This window comes from Rattus norvegicus, chromosome 17 (assembly GCF_036323735.1).
Source record: "Rattus norvegicus strain BN/NHsdMcwi chromosome 17, GRCr8, whole genome shotgun sequence".
NCBI lineage: Eukaryota > Metazoa > Chordata > Mammalia > Rodentia > Muridae > Rattus > Rattus norvegicus.
Genome location: NC_086035.1, coordinates 9,107,964 through 9,128,190, shown reverse-complemented (window position 1 = coordinate 9,128,190; position 20,227 = coordinate 9,107,964). Strand labels below are relative to the sequence as shown.

The 20,227-nt window shown below is 52.5% G+C and overlaps 2 protein-coding genes and 1 non-coding gene across 6 annotated transcripts; all 3 read right to left on the bottom strand.

Moving 5' to 3' along the window:
- Positions 1-6,409: 6,409 nt before the first annotated feature.
- Positions 6,410-13,428, bottom strand: Dok3 (docking protein 3). Of its 3 annotated transcripts, none has more exons than XM_063276336.1 (7): positions 13,290-13,428; positions 12,797-12,893; positions 12,527-12,698; positions 11,449-11,754; positions 9,073-9,172; positions 8,811-8,983; positions 6,410-8,713 (listed from the first exon to the last, which is right to left on the bottom strand). In XM_063276336.1, exons 3-7 carry the CDS (start codon positions 12,590-12,592, stop codon positions 8,024-8,026), a joined length of 1,335 nt encoding a protein of 444 aa, XP_063132406.1. In that variant the 5' UTR covers positions 12,593-12,698; positions 12,797-12,893; positions 13,290-13,428; the 3' UTR covers positions 6,410-8,023. The 3 variants fall into 3 exon arrangements, with proteins under 3 accessions (XP_063132406.1, XP_006253681.1, NP_001100806.1); XM_006253619.5 differs by having other exon boundaries at positions 12,527-12,622; NM_001107336.1 differs by lacking the exons at positions 12,797-12,893; positions 13,290-13,428 and having other exon boundaries at positions 7,856-8,713; positions 12,527-12,616.
- Positions 13,429-14,628: 1,200 nt separating this feature from the next.
- Positions 14,629-20,161, bottom strand: Ddx41 (DEAD-box helicase 41). Of its 2 annotated transcripts, NM_001108046.2 has the most exons (17): positions 19,990-20,021; positions 19,805-19,915; positions 19,376-19,535; positions 19,220-19,294; positions 19,070-19,130; positions 18,831-18,967; positions 18,128-18,200; positions 17,884-18,037; positions 17,674-17,810; positions 16,743-16,905; positions 16,256-16,387; positions 15,953-16,024; positions 15,746-15,842; positions 15,457-15,606; positions 15,303-15,374; positions 15,105-15,215; positions 14,629-14,941 (listed from the first exon to the last, which is right to left on the bottom strand). In NM_001108046.2, exons 1-17 carry the CDS (start codon positions 20,014-20,016, stop codon positions 14,805-14,807), a joined length of 1,869 nt encoding a protein of 622 aa, NP_001101516.1. In that variant the 5' UTR covers positions 20,017-20,021; the 3' UTR covers positions 14,629-14,804. The 2 variants fall into 2 exon arrangements, 1 of the variants encoding a protein (NP_001101516.1); XR_005495290.2 differs by lacking the exons at positions 14,629-14,941; positions 15,105-15,215; positions 15,303-15,374; ... (2 more) ...; positions 15,953-16,024; positions 16,256-16,387 and adding an exon at positions 17,224-17,291 and having other exon boundaries at positions 16,848-16,905; positions 19,990-20,161.
- Positions 15,362-15,478, bottom strand: Mir3542 (microRNA 3542). The gene has a single exon (NR_037316.1). It is a non-coding gene; the product is annotated as a microRNA 3542 (primary transcript).
- Positions 20,162-20,227: the final 66 nt, after the last annotated feature.

Below are 20,227 nucleotides of genomic sequence, written 5' to 3'. Positions count from 1 at the left end.
GGAAACACCCATCCACATAAAATAAGGGCTCCTAGTGTAGACTGGCTTGAACTTGCATGGGTTCCCAGACCTTCCAGCTCTTCCTCCAGAGGGCTGAGATCACACCACCAAGTCCAGCAGCTCCCTTATCTAAAATCACCATGTCTCTAGCTTCAAGGCTTCCTTCCCTCTATAACTCTTCATCTGCCTCCAGTCTTCGCCATCTGGTCACTAAACTCCCACCTTAAGAGAGCCCTTAACTCTCCCAATTTGGCTTTCAATAACACTGAAAGTGGCCAAAGAACTAAAGAACTGTAGGTGTCAATGATGGATTCCTCATCTACAAGCCTGCCAGGGAGGTTTCTGAAACCACACGACCCAATCCAAGTTTGCACTTCTCACTCCTTGCTGGTCTCAGCCAATGATGTCATTCACCTGCCTGGTTCTGTCTCCTCTCATCATCTCTGCAGATTCCACCTCTACTCTACGATGTTTTCATGTTTTCGCAGCTAACCCTTGCTGCTGTCCCACCCACCGCCCTGGAATGCTTCAACACCTAGGAGCCTCCTCGCTGACCCCGCCGCCCGCTCTCACCCTCGCCTCCCTCACAGTCTTCTTGCATAGCTGATGTGATATTCTTAAAGCAGAGATCGCACTTCATCCTTTTAGCATGCCAGTGGGCTCGCACTCGATTTAAAATAAAACTAAAATCCTTACGACCTACCCAAGGCTAAGAAACTGGGTCAAGGGTTAGGTCTGGCAGCACAAGGCCTGTGCAACCCCAACTACTGGGGAAGAGGAAGGTTACAAGTTCAAGGCCAGCCAGAGCAATTTGGTGAGACCCTGTTTCAAAATAAGATTTAAAAAAAAAATTTTTTTACTGGATATATTTCTTTATTTACATTTCAAGATTTTTTTTTTTAAAAAAAGAAATATGATAAAAATAAGGGAGAGGAGGAGGTTGTGCTTGGCTTCTTGGGCTAGATGCTAAGTCTGAATCTCCAAGATGGAAAAAGGAAATGCAACTGGCCAAGCCTCTTCCACGATTGCCCACTTCCCTTAGGCCGCTGTGGCCTTGATTCTACACCTCCAAGCACATTCTTGCTTCAGGGCCCCTTTGCATCTTGTAATTCCTTTTGCTTCAAACAACCCCCCCCCCCCACACACACACCAAGAGACCTAATAGCCTTAATTTTTTTTCTCTGTTTAAATACTGCCTCCTGGGGGTGGGGGTGGGGCTGCATAGATGGCTCAGTGGTTAAGAGCACTGACTGCTCTTCCAAAGGTCCTAAGTTCAATTCCCAGCAACCACATGGTGGCTTACAACCATCTGTAATAGAATCCAATACTCTCTTCTGGTGTGTCTGAAGATAGCAACAGTGTACTCATATACATAAAATAAATAAATCTTTTTTTTCTTTTTTTCGGAGCTGGGAACCGGACCCAGGGCCTTGCGCTTGCTAGGCAAGCGCTCTACCACTGAGCTAAATCCCCAACCCCAAATAAATCTTATAAAAAAAAATACTGCCTCCTCTTGGGCCCTTCTCTGAGTATCCCATCTAAAACAGCTCCAGAAGCTGGAGAGATGGCTCTTTCAAAGGACCCGGGTTTGATTCTCAGCACCCACAGGGTGGCTCACAACCATCTGTAATTCTAGTTCCAAGGGATTTCGGATACCCTCTTCTGGCCTCCTTGTGTGCCTGGCCCGTATGTGGTGCGCAGACATTCGTGCAGGCGAATACTTAGACAAAAGAGAATAAACAAATACATTTTAAATAGTTAAAGCGGCAGTTCCCTGCTACCATACCTGCACCACACCCTAGACCTTTAACCTACTTTTTTTTCCCCCTGCAGCACTTTCCAGCCTGTGACATACGGTGTGCCTCTGTTGTCCTGTGGGCCTCCCTAGCCTGCACACGGAGCCTTGCAAAGGGGCAGTGAAAGAAAGAGGACGGCAATTTGATGTCTCCTGGCCACCTGCTGGCTGTCAGGAAAGACCTCCAGGACCCTCTCTTGCTCCACAGAAAGGTCTGAGTCTGGGTGCCGTTTTGTTTTGGGATCTTGCCAGGAACACAGCCTCGGGGTTGGAACTGGCACGGACTAGGAAGGATACAGCGCCCTCTGGTGGCCAGAACCCCTGCCGCTCCCTGGCCAGCCCTCTTAGTTCTGAAAGTCTCCAGACTATCTCTTCTAACCTGGTTGGACCAAGATGGAGATTGCTAAGACAGGTCTTGATTGTGTAGCCTAGTCTGGTCTTTACTACCTGGGCTACCGTTTTGTAGCCCAAGCTGGCCTACTTCTTTGTAGCCCAGGCTAGCCTACTTCTTTGTAGCCCAGGCTGTCCTAGAACTCTTTATCATGTCTCAGCCTTTAGAGCTGGAATTACAATGGGCCATGACCCCCAGCTAAGAATTATATTATCTTCTCTTGCAGTGTTGGGAATCAAACACGAAATCTTGTACATTCTGGGAAACTCTCTACCACTGAGCCATATTCCCAGCCCTGAGACTGGGATTTTTTTAAATGACAGAGAGGTTAACAGACCCAGGCTTCTAATGAAAGTTCTGGATTCCAGTTTTGATTATGACTAGGACTTCAGTGTGTCCTAGTATTTGGTGAAGTAGCAAGGGCTTGGACTTGCCACCGAGGGAGAAGGCGTCCGTGCTGCAGCTCTGATGAGGTTTCCTGGCCTTGTAGCTCTGCAGTTGCTTGGTTGGCTGTGGCCGATGCCGTTTTCCAGGACTGCTTGGGTACGCGATGTGCTTACCTGACTCTCACAGCCCTAACATTCTTCTAGACTTTTCTTTCTGTTCTCAAACACACTTGGGACAGTACTGCCAGACCCTCAACTTCTAACTTCTCGTCACACATTAAAGTGGGAGATACTCTCTCAGCCGTGTTGGTGAGCAAGGGCTTGATGTCTGTCAGACTGTACCCTTTAGCTACAGCCCTAGACCCTGGGAATGTCTTTAGATATCCAGATACACAGTTCTTAAATCTGTAGTGAGCAGGAAGTATGTGTGTGTGTGTGTGTGTGCGTGCGTATGAGTGTGCGTGCATGCATGTATGCATGCATGCATTTGCGTGTGTGCACATGCATGCATGTGAGTGGGAGTATGGACTACACGTGAGTGATCATGCGTGTGTGTGAGCGTGTATGTGTGTTAGTGCATGCATGTGTGTGTGAGTGCATGAGTGCGTGTATGGTTAAGGATTTATTAGAAAGAGTTGTTTTATTCCTTGCTATAGCATTTGTGAGCATGTTGGGGCTGAGAAAAAAAAACAAAACTCTGTTCCTCTGGTAAAGCTGTAGTAAGTGCTTAACCACTAAGCCATCTCTCCATCTGGGCTGGACCCCAGAAAGTCTATGTTGAAGGGGGACATGCCTTTAGAAGCTACCAGCATTTAAATGGCCTTTAAATTTTAGTGATGTGTAGAGTTGGGGAGATTTTGCAGTTAAGAACAATTTTGCTCTTGCGGAGTACCCAGGTTTGATTCCTCGTACCCACATGGACTAATAATGGGTCCATAACTCTAGACCTAGGGCATCTAAGCCCCCTGACCTCTTCTGGCTGCCACAGGCTGCATACTCAGTGCACACAGACACACAAGCAATGCACACATATATAAAATAATAATAAGTGAATCCCCAAGGGTGGTGGCACACACCTTTGAACCCAGAACTTAGGAGGCAGAGGCAGATGGATCTCTGAGTTCCAGGACAGCCAGGGATATACAGAGAAACCCTGTCTCAGAAAACACAACTACATATTAAAAAGCAAATTTTTTTTTCTGGAGCTGAGGACCGAACCCAGCAAGCGCTCTACTACTGAGCTAAATCCCAACCGCTAAAAAAAAGCAAATCTTAAGAAAAACAAAGCCAGTGATTAATCATGCCAGGGGTAATCAGCTCAGGACACATGTCAGAATAATCCCAGAATTTGGAAAACTAAGCACCAATGCCAAAGTCCCTTGTCCCCCAACTAATAAAACAAAAACAAAACAAATCAGAGCTGTATGTGTGAGCCTAGCCAGGGGCATTCTCAAAGGCTTCTGGGTGATCTGACAGGCTGAACTACACTTTTATCTGAAAGAAATCCTGAGAGGATCCAGAGAAGACAGAGGAAGATCTGGGTCTGGCTCCGGAGGAACAATTTAACTATCACGGACGAAAGCTCAGGTCCAACCACTGAGCACCGGGAAAAGGCAAGTTACCATGGAGGAGGCGCCGTAAGAGAGCAGAAAAGACCCGTGAAGCAAGCATTCAGGCAGGGCAAGGAATCCTGCCAAGGAGCAGAGAGGTCCCAGGGTCTCACTGTGTAGCTTGGTCTGGTAGGTAGTTGGTGACTTTGAAACATTATGTAATGGAAAAGTAGAAAAAGAGGAAGCTGAAGTTAGGGAGAGAGAGGGGTGTGAAACCGGAAATGAGAGTAATTCAACTGTTTCGAGTAGCTCCACTGTGAAGCAGAACAGAGAAATGGGGAGGAGGCTGACGGGAAATGTGAGGGTAAAGGAAGGTTGTTCTTCATATTTGAAACCAGAAAGCATTTGCCATTTTTCTGGAGTTGGAAATAATGATGGCAAGATGCTAATGTTGGTGAATGAATTAATGAATTAATGAATTAATGAGTGAATGAATGAATTGGGAAAAATTCCAAGGAGAAACTAACCACCTCGGATGGGAGCCTACTCTAGAGACAAACACTCCTTTTGTAGGGACAGGAAAGAAAAAGATTCATAAGGACCCTTTGTCAGGGCAGCAGAGGTGGACGGAAGTTCATGACTGCTCACTGCTGATTCTTGACAGGGTCTGGGAGGTGAGGGTAGATGGAAGTGGAAAGGTTTGAAGATGTCTTAGTTACTGTTCTGATGCTGTGATAGGATGCCCTGACTAAGGCACCTTATTCCAGAAAGCATTTACTCGGGGACTCGATTACAGTTTCAGAGAATTACTCCGTGTTTGTCATGGTGGGATGCATGGCAGGAAAGGCAGGCATGGCCCTGGAGCAGTAGCTGACAACTCACGTCTGATCCACAAGCAGGAGACGGTAAGAGAGAGACTCTTCTTAGCATGGGCTTTTGAAACCTTAAAGTCTAACCCCTTATCAAGGCCACACCTCTCAATCCTTCCCAAACAGGTCCACTAACTGGGGATCAAGCATTCAAATCTATGAGCCTGGGGGTGGGGGGGTCATTCTCATTCAAACCAGCCCAGAAGGGCTCCTCTGGGATGTGAGCTGTGTGGGAAGCATGCAGAGCCTGTCTGTGCTACACAATAGTCAAGCCTTTGTAAGTGGATTTTTCCAGATGTGGGCAGCTGCCCGGGAATTCATCAGAGGCTGAGGGCTTTATCAGTCAATCCAAATAGGAGGGAAGGAGCAACTCCGTGTATAAGATGTAGAGGAAGTGGAGTAGAAGGCAAAAGGCAGCCAGAAGATGCTAGGAGGCAAGGCTGTCACTGTCTTGAGCACAGGGCTTGAGCGTGCCATCGTGTGGGCAAGATGAACATGGGTGTCTATAATCTCATTGTTGAGAGGCTGGGGCATGAGTTTAAGGCAAGAGTGAGCTTCATAGATTCTGTCTATAGAGTAGCGCGGCTGAAGCAAGAAGTCCAGGGGTTAAGAAGCCAGATCCTTGGAGGCAGAAGCACAAGGATCTTATGCACAAGGAGAGAGTCCAGAAGCAGCAGAGCAGAAAACAGGCTCTGGAATCTTTTTTTTTTTTTTTAAGATTTATTTATTTGGGCTGGAGAGATGGCTCAGCGGTTAAGTGCTCTTAACCTGTCACATATGCAGGCAGGATGCTGTACATAAAAATAAATGAATAAATTAAAAAAAAGATTTATTTATTTACATATGTGACTGCAGGCCAGAAGAGGGCACCAAATCTCATTACAGATGGTTGTGAGCCACCAAGTGGTTGCTGGGAATTGAACTCAGGACCTCTGGAAGAGCAGTCAGTGCTCTTAACCTCTGAACCATCTCTCCAGCCCAAAGCAACCAGGAGGAAAGGGTTTATTCCAGCTTGAGGGAGGCCAAGGCATGAATGCAGGAGCCTGGAGGCGGGAACGGTAGCAGAAACAGAGGAATGCTATCTACTGGCTTGCTCTCCGTGGCTCACTTGGCCTTTTTTTTTTTTTTTCTTTTTTTTTTCTTTTTTTTTTTTTTTTGGTTCTTTTTTTCGGAGCTGGGGACCGAACCCAGGGCCTTGCGCTTCCTAGGTAAGTGCTCTACCACTGAGCTAAATCCCCAGCCCCACTGAGCTAAATCCCCAGCCCTTTTTTTTTTTCTTTCTTTCTTTTTTCTTTTTTTCGGAGCTGGGGACTGAACCCAGGGCCTTGCGCTTGCTAGGCAAGCACTCTACCGCTGAGCTAAATCCCCAACCCCTCGTGTGATGTGTTTAAGTCATAGGTCAACAGTGAGCATCTCTCTTTACCGCATTCTGCTTGCTCAGAGTCACTGAAGCTGTGACTTACTGATTCCTGCTAGTCTGCCTTGCCAGTTTGCCACTGCGATCTTGGCTCCGCCTCCCAGGAGCTGGGGTTGCAGGTAGCATCTCAAGGCAGCTGTTATGTGGGTTCACACATTCTCTAGTCAGCGAGCTATTGCCCCACCCACAGTCTCAACAAAAGTTAAAAAAAAATTGGTTGTTTTCACTTGTTTCTTTATGTACATGGATGTTTTAAGGGCACACATGTCTGTGTGCTACATGCATGTTCATGGAAGCCAGAAGAGGGCACTTGGGTCCCTACAACTGGAATTAAAGATGGATTTGAACTTGGATCCTCTGGCAGAACAAGCAGCCAGTGCTCTTAACTGCTGAGCCATCTTTCTAACGCCCTACCTCACCTCAAGTGAAAAATCTTTTTTTTTTTTTTTTTTTTTTTTTCCGGAGCTGGGGACCGAACCCAGGGCCTTGCGCTTCCTAGGCAAGCGCTCTACCACTGAGCTAAATCCCCAATCCCTCAAGTGAAAAATCTTAAGAGAGATTAGGAGAATTAGGTCTAATATATATAGTTTAGTCTTTTGGTGTTGTGGGGTTCTTTTGGGAGTGTTTTTTTTTTTTATTTGTTTTGAGGTATGCTCTCATTTTGTAGCTTTGACTGGCTTAGAACTCGCTATGAAGACCATGCTGACCTCAAACCCAGAGATCCACCTGCCTCTGCCTCCTGAGTAATGTAGCCTGTGTATTTTCTTCTCTCTGTATGTATGGTGCTGAAGACTGAACCCAGGGTCTACCTCACACTAGGTAGGTCCTACGCCACTGAGCTCTGACTCCCTTCCCATATGACTTTATCTTAACATTTTTAGTTTCTTTCTAGTTGATGAAACAGCCAGGGGTTCCCCGGATATGTCTGCTGACTGCCTGAGTCCCATCAGCCATGAGCGTTTTGGGTGTGAACGAGCGAGCGATAGGCCTCCTGTCTGTCCCTCACCCCCTACCCGCTCTGCACGGCACCTTCACCACAGCTTAGCTGCTCTGTCTTCTTCTACCCCCTCAGATCCAGCATTCCTATGGTTCCCTGCCAAGTCTAACAGTCGCTTTGCCAAGGATGAGACCCAGTTAACTGCAGGCACCATGAGGTCTGTGAAAGACTGTCCTGAGCCTGGAAAGGCCACCTGCACAGCCTGCCTCGTTGGGCCATGCCCACCCTTCTGACTCAGTTCTGGAGCACTTCTGTCACCATACCTCACACTCCCTCTGCCTGACATCCCTGCTGCACAGAACCACACAGAGCCCAGTGGTGGCTGAAGCCAGGCTCAGGGTCCAGCCGAGGCCTGGCGTTTGCTACACTGAGCACAAGGGTACTGTGTGCCAACAGGGATCCAGGGGAAAGTGAGGGAGCGTGGATTGTGGGCTGCAGGTGGGACGGAGGGGAAGTTGATAGGCAAGCTTTATTACTGGTCAATCTGTACACAGTCTGAGGGAAGGAGGTAGGCAGAGTGTGGCTCCTCACTAAGCCTCCTGGCTTGTCCCTGCAGGTCAAAAGTTGTTCATGTTTTTTTAGGACATCACCTCTGCCCTGCTGAGGCCAAACGGGCCTTCAGGGCCGGTCGCAGGGGGCGGGGCCCTTCTTCCGTTCACGAGTCAGCAGGGTTACCAGCTTGGCCTTGATGCCTGTCTGTGCTCCAGGACGCCCGGCGCCTCCAGCATCATCGAGCTCCAGCTCCAGCAGCCTCCGGTACTGGGCTTCCAGATTGCTGTCGTGGGCCGAGCCAGGCCAACTCAGCTCCTCGCTGTTATGGTAGATGGGGCTGCCCAGGGGGCTGCGGCCACCAGGAGGGCCCTCTTGGGCCTCAGGACCCCCGTTGGACAGCCCAGGGCTGGCCTCCAGCATGAACACGTTCTCGTAGAGATGCTCCACGGTGGCTTTGTGCTTGCTGGTCTGCTTGCACACAGACGCATAGAGACTGGAGGCTGTCCCGTCTTGTGTGGGGCTGAGCAGCAGGGGTAGGCTTTGAGGTCCAGGATCAGTTAGAGGCAGCTTTCTGGAAGGGGCCAGCTCATATTCTGGGGCCACCTCCCGAAGCTCTCCAGGGGGCTCTAGGGAAGGCAGGGAGAGGGCCCGAGGGAGGGGGCAGGGTGGGGACATGGCCAACTCTGGAAGACGCTCCCGCTGACGGGCAATGGCTGCGGCCACAGCTCCACATATGTCTGGTGCACGCGGACTACTGAAGGCAAAAAGGCCCTCTCCTGAGTCGCAGCGGCGGCCAGCCTCAAAAGAGAACACACCCTGCACACGAGTGACACAGGCAGGGATCAGTGGTCAAGAAGCCAGGACACTTACCGCCTTTCCCTACAAGACACCAGTAGGTTACCTAGCACCTCACCTTGTCAGAGCCAAACTTGCGCAGGAATCGGTAGGGCCAGCTATAGCAGGCCTGGGGCTTGGAAGTCTCCCGCAGCTGAATGTCATCTTGGCCCAGCACCAGGAGGTAGGGTCCCTTCAGCTGGCAGCGGGTGGTGGCCTCTGTCCTCTGCACCACCACCGGAAACTCAGCAACTGTACTCGGGAAGCAAGGGCATTTCATCAGTTCCCAGACGCCGCTACTGGGGTGGGGGTGAGCTGCCCCAGGGTCTCCCCTGATTCACCTTCCTGCCAGGAGGAGTAGATGGAGTTTTCCTCCATGGGGACAAAGCCCCTTTTTGGACTCTCAGCCTGTCCTGATCCTGAGGAACATTCTCCGGTACTCTGAGGAACAGATTTAAGTCATCCATTAGAGTCCACCCTGTTTTTCCTCCCCATCCCTTCCGTGGGCTCAGCAGACGAAGCCTCCACCGTCAGTCTCACTCTCCGCCATCAGTCTCACTCTGACCCACACTCCAGGGCTCTGGGCTCTCCTGAGCCATTTCCTATCTGTACTTTGGGGCAACACTCCCCACTGGGCTTGGACTATGCCTGGTGCTCTAAGGGGTTAAGCAATGGAGGGCACAAAGCTTTGGAGGTGTGCAGCAGTGAAGAGGCAGGGGTAGCGTCAAGCAAATGTCCAGGCTTCTTTGAAAGCCACTTGCAGGTGACCTTTGACCTTCCCTGACCTCCATCCTATAGCCAGTCCTATCTGTCAGGAAATGGCCATCATGGTCACCTTGACCCAGGAGCGTGACCAAAGCCAATCCCAGCCTCCTCTTCCTCTACCTGCACTTTTTTTTTTCCTTTTTTGTTTTCAAGACAGGATTTCTCTGTGTAGCCTTGGCTCTTCTGGAACTCACTAACTCACTTGTAGACCAGGCTAGCCTTGAACTCAAGAGATCCATTAGACTCTGACTCCCAAGACCTAGGATTAAAGTAGTGTGCCATCACTGCCTGGCTCCCTATGCATTTCCTAATTTAAAAAAAAGTGAGTGATAAGCTAGGTGGTGTGGTTAGGTGGTGGTGTGGGGGTAGCATTAATCTCAGCATTTGAGAGGTAAGCAGGTGGCCAGCCTGGTCTACAGAGTGTGTTCTAGAACAGCCAGGGCTATATGGAGAAACCTTGTCTACAAACACAAACAAACAATACGAATCAACATTACCATTTTTTTTTATTTATCCAATTTTATTTTGTGTGTATTGGATTGGCGTGAGGGTGTCAGGTCCTCTGGAACTGGAGTGACAGACGTTGTGAGCTGCCATGTGGTTGCTGGGAATTGAACTCTACTACTCTGGAAGGGCCGTCCATGCTCCTCGCTACGGAGTCATTTCTCAAGCCCTGGACATTACTATTTTAAGGTACCCAGTTCAGTGGGTTTTAGTGGCTTCACATGTGCGTACAGCCGGCAGCAGCACCTAATCCAGAGCCTGTCACCATCTCAAATGACAGCCCGTCCCCGTGAGCCAGCAGCCAGCCCTCTTCCCTCGCACGGCAGCACCTGCTGTCTGTCTGTGTGGATGCGCTTATTCTGGGTCGCGGTTTTAAAAATTAGGAGATCGAGCACGTTACCTTCTGATGTCTTTCATGTCGTAGTTACACGTTAGTTGTTTTTTATCTTGCTTTTGAGACAGGGTCCCAAGTAGTCCAGGCTAGCCTGGGACTGGCCATGGAGATGACCCTTCTCCCTCCGCCTTCCAAATGCTGAGGTTACAGATAGTACCACCCTGCCCAGGGTGAGGTTCTGATTAGCTCTTCCTGAGGGGGTGAGGGGGTCACGTGCTGTCTCACCTCTGGGTGACTACACCGTGTTGCTGTGAGCATTGGCCTACATTGCACCTTCTTTCATTCTCTTGGCTATACCTCAAGTGGGAGAACGGCAGCCATATGATAACCTCACGATCAATTTTGCCGACATGCGTGTCTGTGTTCTACATGTGTATCGTGCCCATGGAGGTCAGAAGGGGGTATCGAAGCCCCTGGGACTTACGGTTGTGAGCTGCTGTGTGTGGGCTGGGCCTTGAACACCAGCCTTCGACAAGAGCAGCACCTCTCCAGCTGCTCCATGAGCAACTTGGTGAGGAAGTCAGGAGAGTTTGTCTGAAAGTAAACTCTCCTGAGGCTTTACAACCATTAGCCTGAGGCTTTACAACCATTAGCCCCTGGCTTTAATACCCAAAGCCATCCTCTTGGGTTCATCATAAAACCTCTTACCCACACATGGCCCAAGGTGGATTCAAAAGGCTCTGGCTGACCTTTCCAAATGTCTTGACTCTTGTGTGTCTTAGCTGTTGTTTGGCTCTTTAAACAGATCATGTTTCCCTGCCCCAGGACCTTTGCCTATGATACCACTGTGTTGTAGTACCTGTCCATTTGGCTCAGCCACCCGTCTCAGACCATTGCCCTGTGTGCTTGCTCTTGTCCCTCGGGGCTCAGACCCACTTGTCCTCCTGACCTACAGTTTCCTTTGCTCTATAACGTGCGGAGAATACAGGACTCTTTCATGGGTTTCTATTTGCATGGATTGGACAACACTTACCACTCGGCCGGATCTGACTAGGCAAGGACATGGGGAAGCGGGGTGAGGTGGTCCCTGCAGGCTGGTTCACTTTACACTCACCGGGAAGGCCAGCTGGCAGATGGGGTCCATCCATGACTGGCGGTGCTGTGCAGCCAGCAGGTGGCTTCGCTCAGTGGTGGTGATCAGGAAGGCCCCAGTGTCCCTGGGGCAACTCTCACCATCCGCCGGCAGAACAGATACACAGTCAGCCAAGCGTATGATCCGGCGTTCCCCTCTACGGCCAGGCCCTGCGGGCCTGTCACCTCCTGGCCCCAGGCCACCATCACGAACGTCCCAGCTTTCTAGCCGAGCTACTCCCGACGGGCCTCCTGCATACAGCAGAGCCCACACTTTGCGCCAGCATTTCTGTAAGAAAGGAGATCCTTGGGAAGAAAGCCACCCTTGCCCCTTGGCTCTGTACAAGCTGCTTAGCTTCTGCCTCCCTAGGACTTAGGGTACTGAGGAAGGAGGAGGCCTTGCTGGGGCAGGGGTAGGCAGGAAGAGATCTACACTTGGGGCTGGTCAGCCCTGAGCCCTGGTCACACCTTGCCCTGTTCTGGATGACCTTCACAGTTAATAGTATCTAATGGCTGGGGCAGACCAACTGACACTGCTGTTACACAACCAGAAAGGGCACTTGGGCCATGGGCTGGGTGGGGTGGGAAGGCGGCCTCTGCTTCATGCTGGTAAGGAAGGAAACATGCAAATGACATCGCAGAGGCAGCAGACGGTTTATCTGCCCAGGAGCAGCTGTAGTTGAACTGTGGGTGTACAGTCTGATGCTCAAGGAGAAAAAAAGATAGATTCCCAGCCCATCTCCTCTCCAGGAGAACCAGCCTGTCTGCTCCGTCCTCAGAGGGCTTCTGACACACAGGCCTGGGCCTTCTCCAGGAGCCTTGGAACCCTTGGACACACAGGTTTTGATTCCTACAACGCTTCCATGGTCCTGGCATCTCTAACACGGTATGAGGCTGGCTTAGGGAGGAGGCTTCATCCCTAACCTTCTTGGGCCAAGAACCTCCTGTCTCCAGCTTTCACTTCACCCATACCCCCTTCCCAGTTATCTCAGGTCAGCTGTGTGGTTAGCTAAGCAGGGGCTTCCCTCCTCTGCCCGTGGCTGGCAGCCTGGGCTTCCCACCTTGCCAAACTTCATGTGCTGCTGGTAGAGGAGGCCGTCCTTGACAGGTGTCTCCACAGATTCCATGGCCACAACAGTTCTGAAGTCCCGAGGAGACTGGGTATAGCCGGACAGGAACTTCTCTTAACTTCTCGTTTTTTGGCCACTTCCCCCTCCCTCTGTCCAGAGACAGCTGCAGGGCCAGGGGGAGGGGAGCCCGGTCTTGGTTTAAAGGACAGTACTCAGAACAAATCTCTTCCTTAGGGTCCTTGCTGTTCCAAGAAACCGTACCTGCCTATGGGGAGCTTGAAGCCAGCAGGGTCCGGGGTGGCGTGGGGGGTGAGGACTGCCTCTTGCGCATGCACCTGGATCAGCTGGATCTGAGTGTCTGACCACAGGGTGGATGCCGAGTCACAAGCTCCGAACCCTCCCCCATTCCCAGGCAGCTGTGCAACGTGAGGATGGGAGCTGCACAGCCTCCGACCCTTCTCTACCAGATTGCTAAAGTGGCTGCCATTCTGAGTGGCACGTTTGCCGTGCTCTTAAGCACTGGGATCCACCCAGGGCCTTGGACATGCTAAGGTAACCGCCATACATTCCCAGGTCAATCAGAAATGTTTCCAAAGCTCATTTTCATCTCACCCCACTTAGGCCCACCCCAGCTGTGTCCACCAATCTTGTTGTTCCCCCTTGAGTCTAGTCTGGGCAACTCCACCCCATCTGTTCTCGCCTTTACTTCCTGAGGTGTAGTTCTTCAGATCCGTCCCCTCTAGGCACCCCTTACCACTGCTCTGCCCTGCCACAGGCGGCTGCTTCTTCCTAGAGGCCTTCCTTGACCACTCTCCAAAACTGGAGAGTGAAGCATTACACAACAGACATGAGGTAGCAGGCCACAAGGGCTCCATATCCAGGTTCACTGCTTGTCACATGTGTGGGCGGCAGGCCCCCAGTGCGCTCCCCAGGGAGGTCACATGCTTCTTTAAGCGTTGCTTCCTGCCCAGTGACTCTGCCCCCACCCCACCCCACCTGACCTGCCTTGTTGGAGGCCAGTATTGGAGCTTTGCATGAATACAATTTATGGGAGTATCTTGTCACCTGTGTAATGTCACCTTGGGGAAGAATGCTGTAACCCAGCTGAGGAATGTTGTTTGTGGGGTGTGTGTGTGTTGTCACACAGTGCACATGGAAATACACTCAAGAGGCCTTTGGCACCTAGCTCTGTGCCCACCATGGCTGTGGTCCAGGCAGCTCCGTGCCCACCATGGCTGTGGTCCAGGCAGCTCCGTGCCCACCATGGCTGTGGTCCAGGCAGCTCCGTGCCCACCATGGCTGTGGTCCAGGCAGCTCTGAGCTCACACAGCCTGGTCCTGTGCTTTTCGTTCTCTTGACAGTTCAGTGATGAGGAAATCAAGGCTCAGATAACTTAAGTAACTGGCGGAGGCCACACGCTGAGCGACAGACCTAGCCTGAGGGACTGCTACCTCTCCTTGCAGTTCTCGGTGCAGAGCTCCAAGTACCTGGGTGCTGCTGTACCACCTCTTTGGCCCCTTCTTACAGGAAAGTGAAGCCCCGGCTGGGTTGGTGGGCCAGCCAGTCTTTCAACAGGCCATCGGCATGTACATGTCTTACCTGTGGCTCCCCAGTTATCAGCCTGGCTTGTTTCAGTCTTTACAGCCCAGGGAAAGTGAGGCAGAACAGGGGTAGAAGGCGCCTGTGGCCAGAATGGCAGGCCTGTGGCATCGGCCACTTCCTCAGCAGGTAGAGCAGAGGAATTCTGGCTGCAAACTTGCACAGGGAGGGAGGGGCAGTCAGAGGGCGTCAGGAGCCCTGGAGTCACCACAGGAAGACTGAAGCCGATGGCACAGTCAGACAGGCAGGGAGACCAGGAACACAATCATTCCCCTGTGACCCACAGTGGTGGCTCCTGAGTTAGCTAATGACCAGATATCCTGAGACCCAAGATGGGGACACCAGCCAGCAAGTCTGTTGTATAGCAGGCTGGCAACTCTGGGAGATGCAGATGCCTCAGGGTGGTAATGGAGGCAGAGGTTTGTGTAGGACCCAAAGAGCAGGTGGGTGAGAGGGAGAGGGAAGGAGGAAGGGAGGGAGGGAGGAAGAACTGGTCCAAGAAAAGGGATTGTGCTTTAATGGCAGCTGGGGAAGAGAACAAAAATAGTAATTTTGGGGGCATTGGGGTGGCCCAGGCCAGCTGGGCCAAGGAGGCTGGCTTCTTGTCTTGAGGGCTGGTGTGCACATGGCTGATGTCCTGGGACTGGACTCTTGGGGAGAAGAGGGAAGCTCAGAAGTCCATGGAGCTGTGCGCCAGGTAGTCCTTGCGGCCAATGTTGCTGACCTGCTTGGTCTGCATAGCTTCGAGTTTGGGGCAGTCAGTGATTCGATGACCAAGGCCTCCACAGAAGGCGCAGCCCCGTTCTCCTGGGGGTGGAGAGAAGGGTCAGCAAGGTCTTAGGACCGAGTTTCAGGTCCTGGACCTTGACCCCAGCAGAGGACAGGTTTCCTGGTATTTCAGTCTGTCTGCCTTCCCAGCCCAGAGCCACCAGCTGTAGACCAGAGTCGAGGGCCCCTGCTCAACACTTACCTCCGATGTCCAGCATGGACTCATCCCCACAGTGCAGCACTTGCAGAACAGGTGGTACCTTCTGCTTGGCCTCCAGCAGCAAGGCTTTGAGGTCCATGAGCACTGACTCATCTGAGGGAAGAGAGAAAATGAGTACCATTAGGGTCTATCCTGGCTTCAGACCCAAGGCAGAGCCAAGGTAGCTGTGGTGAGTCTCACCGCAGGCCTTGTTGATAAAGGTGGTGGCAATGCCTGTGTTTCCTGAGCGCCCAGTGCGGCCGATTCGGTGCACTGCAAGGAAAGAAGAGCCTTGGTTCTACCACCCAGAGGCCTGACCCTCCTCTGTGCAGCTCCAATGCCCCACTCTCCCTACCATAGTTCTCGATTTCTTCAGGCATGTCATAGTTGATGACGTGCTGGATGGCAGGAAAGTCTAGGCCTTTAGAGGCCACGTCCGTGGCCACTAAGACGTCCTTCTTGCCTTCCCGGAATGCCTCAATGGCCTTGGTCCGCTCTTCCTGGTCTGGGGTGGGTCAGGTAGGTGTCAGAACTAGAGCAGGGGTGTTAGGAGTAGTGCAGGCTAGCCAGGCAGGGAAGGGGAGGGGACGGGGAAGGAAGCTGTCATGGCAGTAGGGCTTTGCCAATGTGTTGATCATCCTGACCTTTGCCCCCATGAATGGCCACAGCCTCAACTCCTTTGAGCAGGAGGTATTCGTGAATGGCATCCACATCTGCTTTCTTCTCTGCAAAGATGAGTACCTGCCCCAAAAAGGCCGCTTTGGTCAGAAGGTATCACACTGGTTCCTGCCCAGCATCCATCCCATCTCAACACAGGAACTCTGGGGCCAGCCTGGTCCAGCTCTACTCACAGGTGGGGGCGTCTTCTGCAAGCACTCAAGCAGGTACACCATCTTGGCTTCCTCCTTCACATATTCCACCTCCTGCCACCAGAGGGAGCAGGTCAGGGGATCCCAAGGTTCAGCTCACCAGTCATGGCCCTGACACTGTAACTGGACTCTGAGTCTGTGCTAGGTGACCAGAAGCCTCTTGCCATGAAGGACACACAGCCTAAGAATGGCCTTGGTTAAAAGACTCTTCGGTTGGCTTCAAGGGAACAAGGCCAGCTTTAGTCTATACTGGCAAGACTCTGCCTCTTAGGAGTGTGTGCCTACCTGGATGACGTCAAGGCTGGCTGCTCCAGCACGACCAACATTGATGGTGACAGGCTTGACCAGGGCGCTCTTGGCGAAGTTCTGAATCTTCTTCGGCATGGTGGCACTGAAGAGCAGAGTCTGCCGCTGGCCCTGAGAAAGGCCGGGGCTGGGCTAAGACCTGAGGGGTCCCATTTGAGAGCCTTCGTAGCAGACGTTTACAATTCAATTGCTAACAGTAGCATTACCACTATGGAGCAGTGATGATAACTGTATGGTTGGGGTCACCACGCTGTGACGAGCTGTTGTGGTCTCAGCATTAGGAGGTCAAGAGCCAGTGGGCTAAGGGCATGCAGGACTAGGTAGAGGGCACATGGGGGATGGGGATGGGGATACTGAGCAGCTGAGCCACAGACCCTGAGAGGCAGGGACCCTGCAGCTCAACACGCAGTACATGAATGTTTATGTGCGGGGTTCCTGAGCTCTGAGTGAGGCAGGGGTCAGGCACCTTGAAGTAGGAGAAGATGGTACGGATGTCACCCTCAAAGCCCATGTCGATCATGCGGTCAGCCTCATCCAGGGCCAGGTAGCGGCAGATGTCTAGGCTGACCATTTTCTTCTGCAGCAAATCCATGAGGCGTCCCGGTGTGGCTACCATCATGTGCACACCACTGAGAACAAAGAAACCCTGGTTTTGGGTACCTGGGTATCCTGTGACCTACCAAGAGACTGCACTGCCTTCTGCTTTTGCTGCCTCCCCACTGCCTCTCAGCTTCTCCCATGCTGTCTTCTGTTAGCACAGGCAGCTTATTTAGTAGGGGCTGGCCCTCTCTGGGCTGCACTATTTGACATGCCTTCCCCACGAGGGCTGTCCTGAGCCTCTAGAGGTTTTACTCCTGGTTCATATGTCCCGTTGCTGGCCTTGCTGGGCTCATGTTTCCGATAGGCTGTCTGTTACATGCCTGAATCTTCCCTGAGTCTGTGAATACCTCAGACGCAGGGGTGAGCTCTGCTCTGACTGTCGCCTCTGGGCCTGGTCTGCTGGGGATTGCACTACCTAGAAAGGACAGAGCAGAGGTGCCACTGAGGTCTGGCCCCCACATCAGTACCTTAGCCTCCTTGGTTAACCACAGTGAAGAGTTTTAATTTTTCTGGATACTCCAGATTTCAATCTCTGAGCTTTCTACCTGAACTGCCCCCAAAATTCAAATGGCACTTTCCCTGCAGCCTTTTCTGACCTCTAATGTCCCAGAGAATGGGACATCCCATCTGTTCTATTCCCACAGTATCCAGCTAGTTTTCCATCCAACCCCAAATCATATCGCCTCAAGGGTTGAACTCACAGAAGAACTCTGTGAGGACCCTGCAGTCGCTAAGCTAAAGGGTTCTTCTGCTTCTCTGGGAACTCTGGGGACCCCTGTGGGAGCCTCAGCACATACTGTCGGATGGTCTCCATCTGCTCCTTCACCGACATGCCCCCGATGCAGAGTGCGCAGCGCAGGAGAGGGGAGCTGTCTTCCTGCAGCAGACGGCAGTAATACTCCAGGATGCCATGGGTCTGCCGAGCCAGCTCTCGCTGAAGGAGAGACAAAGCTGGTACCAGAGGCCAGCCCCGCCCTCCTCCCAACCATTGGGTTAGCCTGCCTTACTGAGGGGCAGATGATAAGTCCATAAGGCCCTTCCCGCTTGGAGAAAGGCAACCGCTTCTCTTGTTCCAGGCAGAACATGATGACGGGCAGTGTGAATACCAGAGTCTTGCCTGACCCCGTGAAGGCGATGCCAATCATGTCCCGACCAGACAGACTGCCGGGAGAGGACAGCTTCAGGACTGGGCCCAGTTAGATAAATGGGTGCTGCCTCTCTGTTACAGCCACGCCCACAGCCCATACTTACATGGTAGGGATGCCCTGGATCTGAATGGGTGTTGGGTGGAGGATGCCCTTTTTCTTCAGGCCTCGAAGGATAGCTGTGGGAAAGAACAGTTGTTTTACTGGAATCCTGAATCCCACAGAATTAGCTCTTCCTTGTAGGTTATAAGCCATGAAACAGAGGCTGGGGGTCACGAAACAGTGGGTCCAAAGCCCACTGGCTGACTGGGCCTAAGTTCGCACTGAAGCGGCATCGAAGCAGAAGACAGCTGAGACATCTGAAAATAAGTCTAAAGAGACCCTTCCTCTATCGAGGAGTAGTGGGCCGCGCCCATTACCACTGTACCCAGGAGGCACAGGCACTGGGTCTGAGTCTGAGGGAAGCCTGACCATGCCATGTTCTGGGGCAATTAGGACAAGCACTGACAACGCTTTCAAACCTGCATCTCCTCACAGGGCGTGGGGACCATGCCTACAACGCTAGCGTTAGCATTCGGTAGGGAGGATGCAGGACGACTGTTTTGAATCTGAGGTCGGCCTGGGCTGCAGAAAGAGATCCTGTCTCAAAAGAGCTTCTCCCTCCCAACTAAGTGCCACCAACAACCACAGGGGGACATCCTCTATCCAACTCTGCATTCCCATTGCTGAGCGTAGGGAGCAGGCACTGGGACACACTGTCCCAGAGAGAAGATGGTAAACCGGCTCAGTGCCTCCCTCTCCTCAGGTACCTGCAGGGAGCTTCATTTCCTTGAAGCTCTTGATGGGTGGCGGGATACCGTCTCCCTCCACCAGGATGTGGTACTTCTTCCGAACACGCTCGTGCCGCTCTTCTGACATGCTCAGGACATAGCGCGGGGGTGTCCAACTGCGGGTAGGCAGTGGGCAGGAGGGGTCAACACAGTACAGTACAGTTGGGCCCCACCGCCAGTCTTAGCCGCATCCGCATACACTGACTGAAAAGGCATACCTAGTTTTGATTGGATCGTCGTAGGTAATGCCTTTGGCCATTTCCTTCACTGACATCAAGGCTGAGGAGACAGACATAGCTCAATGAGGTTCCTGCCTCTCAAAGGAGACCCCTTGGGACACAACCTGTCTGCACCAACTATAATGGTACCTCGGCCTTCAGCCACACTCTCCAGAATCTTTTCTTCTTCCTTCAGTTGCTTTTCCTTGGCGGACTCCTTGCGTGCTGAGAAAGAAAGCCGAAGATGTCAGAGAACCAGGAGCATTGTGTCCTAGGCTCAACCTCTCTCCTTCCTGCTCTGCCCACCTTCAGCCTTCTCTTTGAGGTGCTGGTGCTGATCCAGGAGGCTGACATTGGACTGAGGACCCAGCGGGATGTCGTCCTCATCTCCTCGGGGCTCACTGCCACTGTCCTGCTGCTCTTCCTCTGCAGCTCCCTTGCGTCTTCGCTGCAGCAGCTTCTGGAGCTGAGGTTCCACCAGTGTCCCTCAGAGTCAAGCCCAAGACCCGGTAGGTGGTGGGGCACAGCACCGGGGAGGGTCGGAACCTAGGCTGCTGGCTTTTTCCGGGAAGGGGGTCGTGTGCACTGGGCGCACGTCTGTCCGGAACTCAGGTTCACTAGTCCCTGGTTTTCCTCAGAACCACGTCCCAAGGGTACTGCTACCGCCCCCCATATCCCCCCTCCCGCGGACGGCCGGGGACCTGTCGCCGTTGCACCTGGGATGAGGCCCCTCACCAGAAGCTGCCGGCGCTGCCGCAACGGCACGTAGGGCACGTAGTCCTCGTCGTCCTCATCTTCGTCCTCGGAGCGGCTCCCACCCGCAGTCGCCTCGTTCGTGCGAGCCCGCTGCGGAGACCCGAGTCAACTGCGGCCCCTCCCCCTACCCGCAACCCCTCGCGTGGACCCAACCTCAGTCCCACCTTCCGCTCGGGTTCCGACTCCTCCATCGTAGGCCGCACACATGCGCAGTGCCAGGGCTGAAAAAACCACGCCTCATCTGAGCTCCAATCGGCATGGAAAAAACGGCTGTCGTCGCCTAGCAACGCCGTGAGCGCCGGATCGCGAACTGGGACAATCTTCTTCTAGCGCGTAGGCGGGCGAGTGGCAGAGCTGATTGAAAGAGTCTAGCGAAGCCTTGTGGGTAGCGGGAACGTTTGA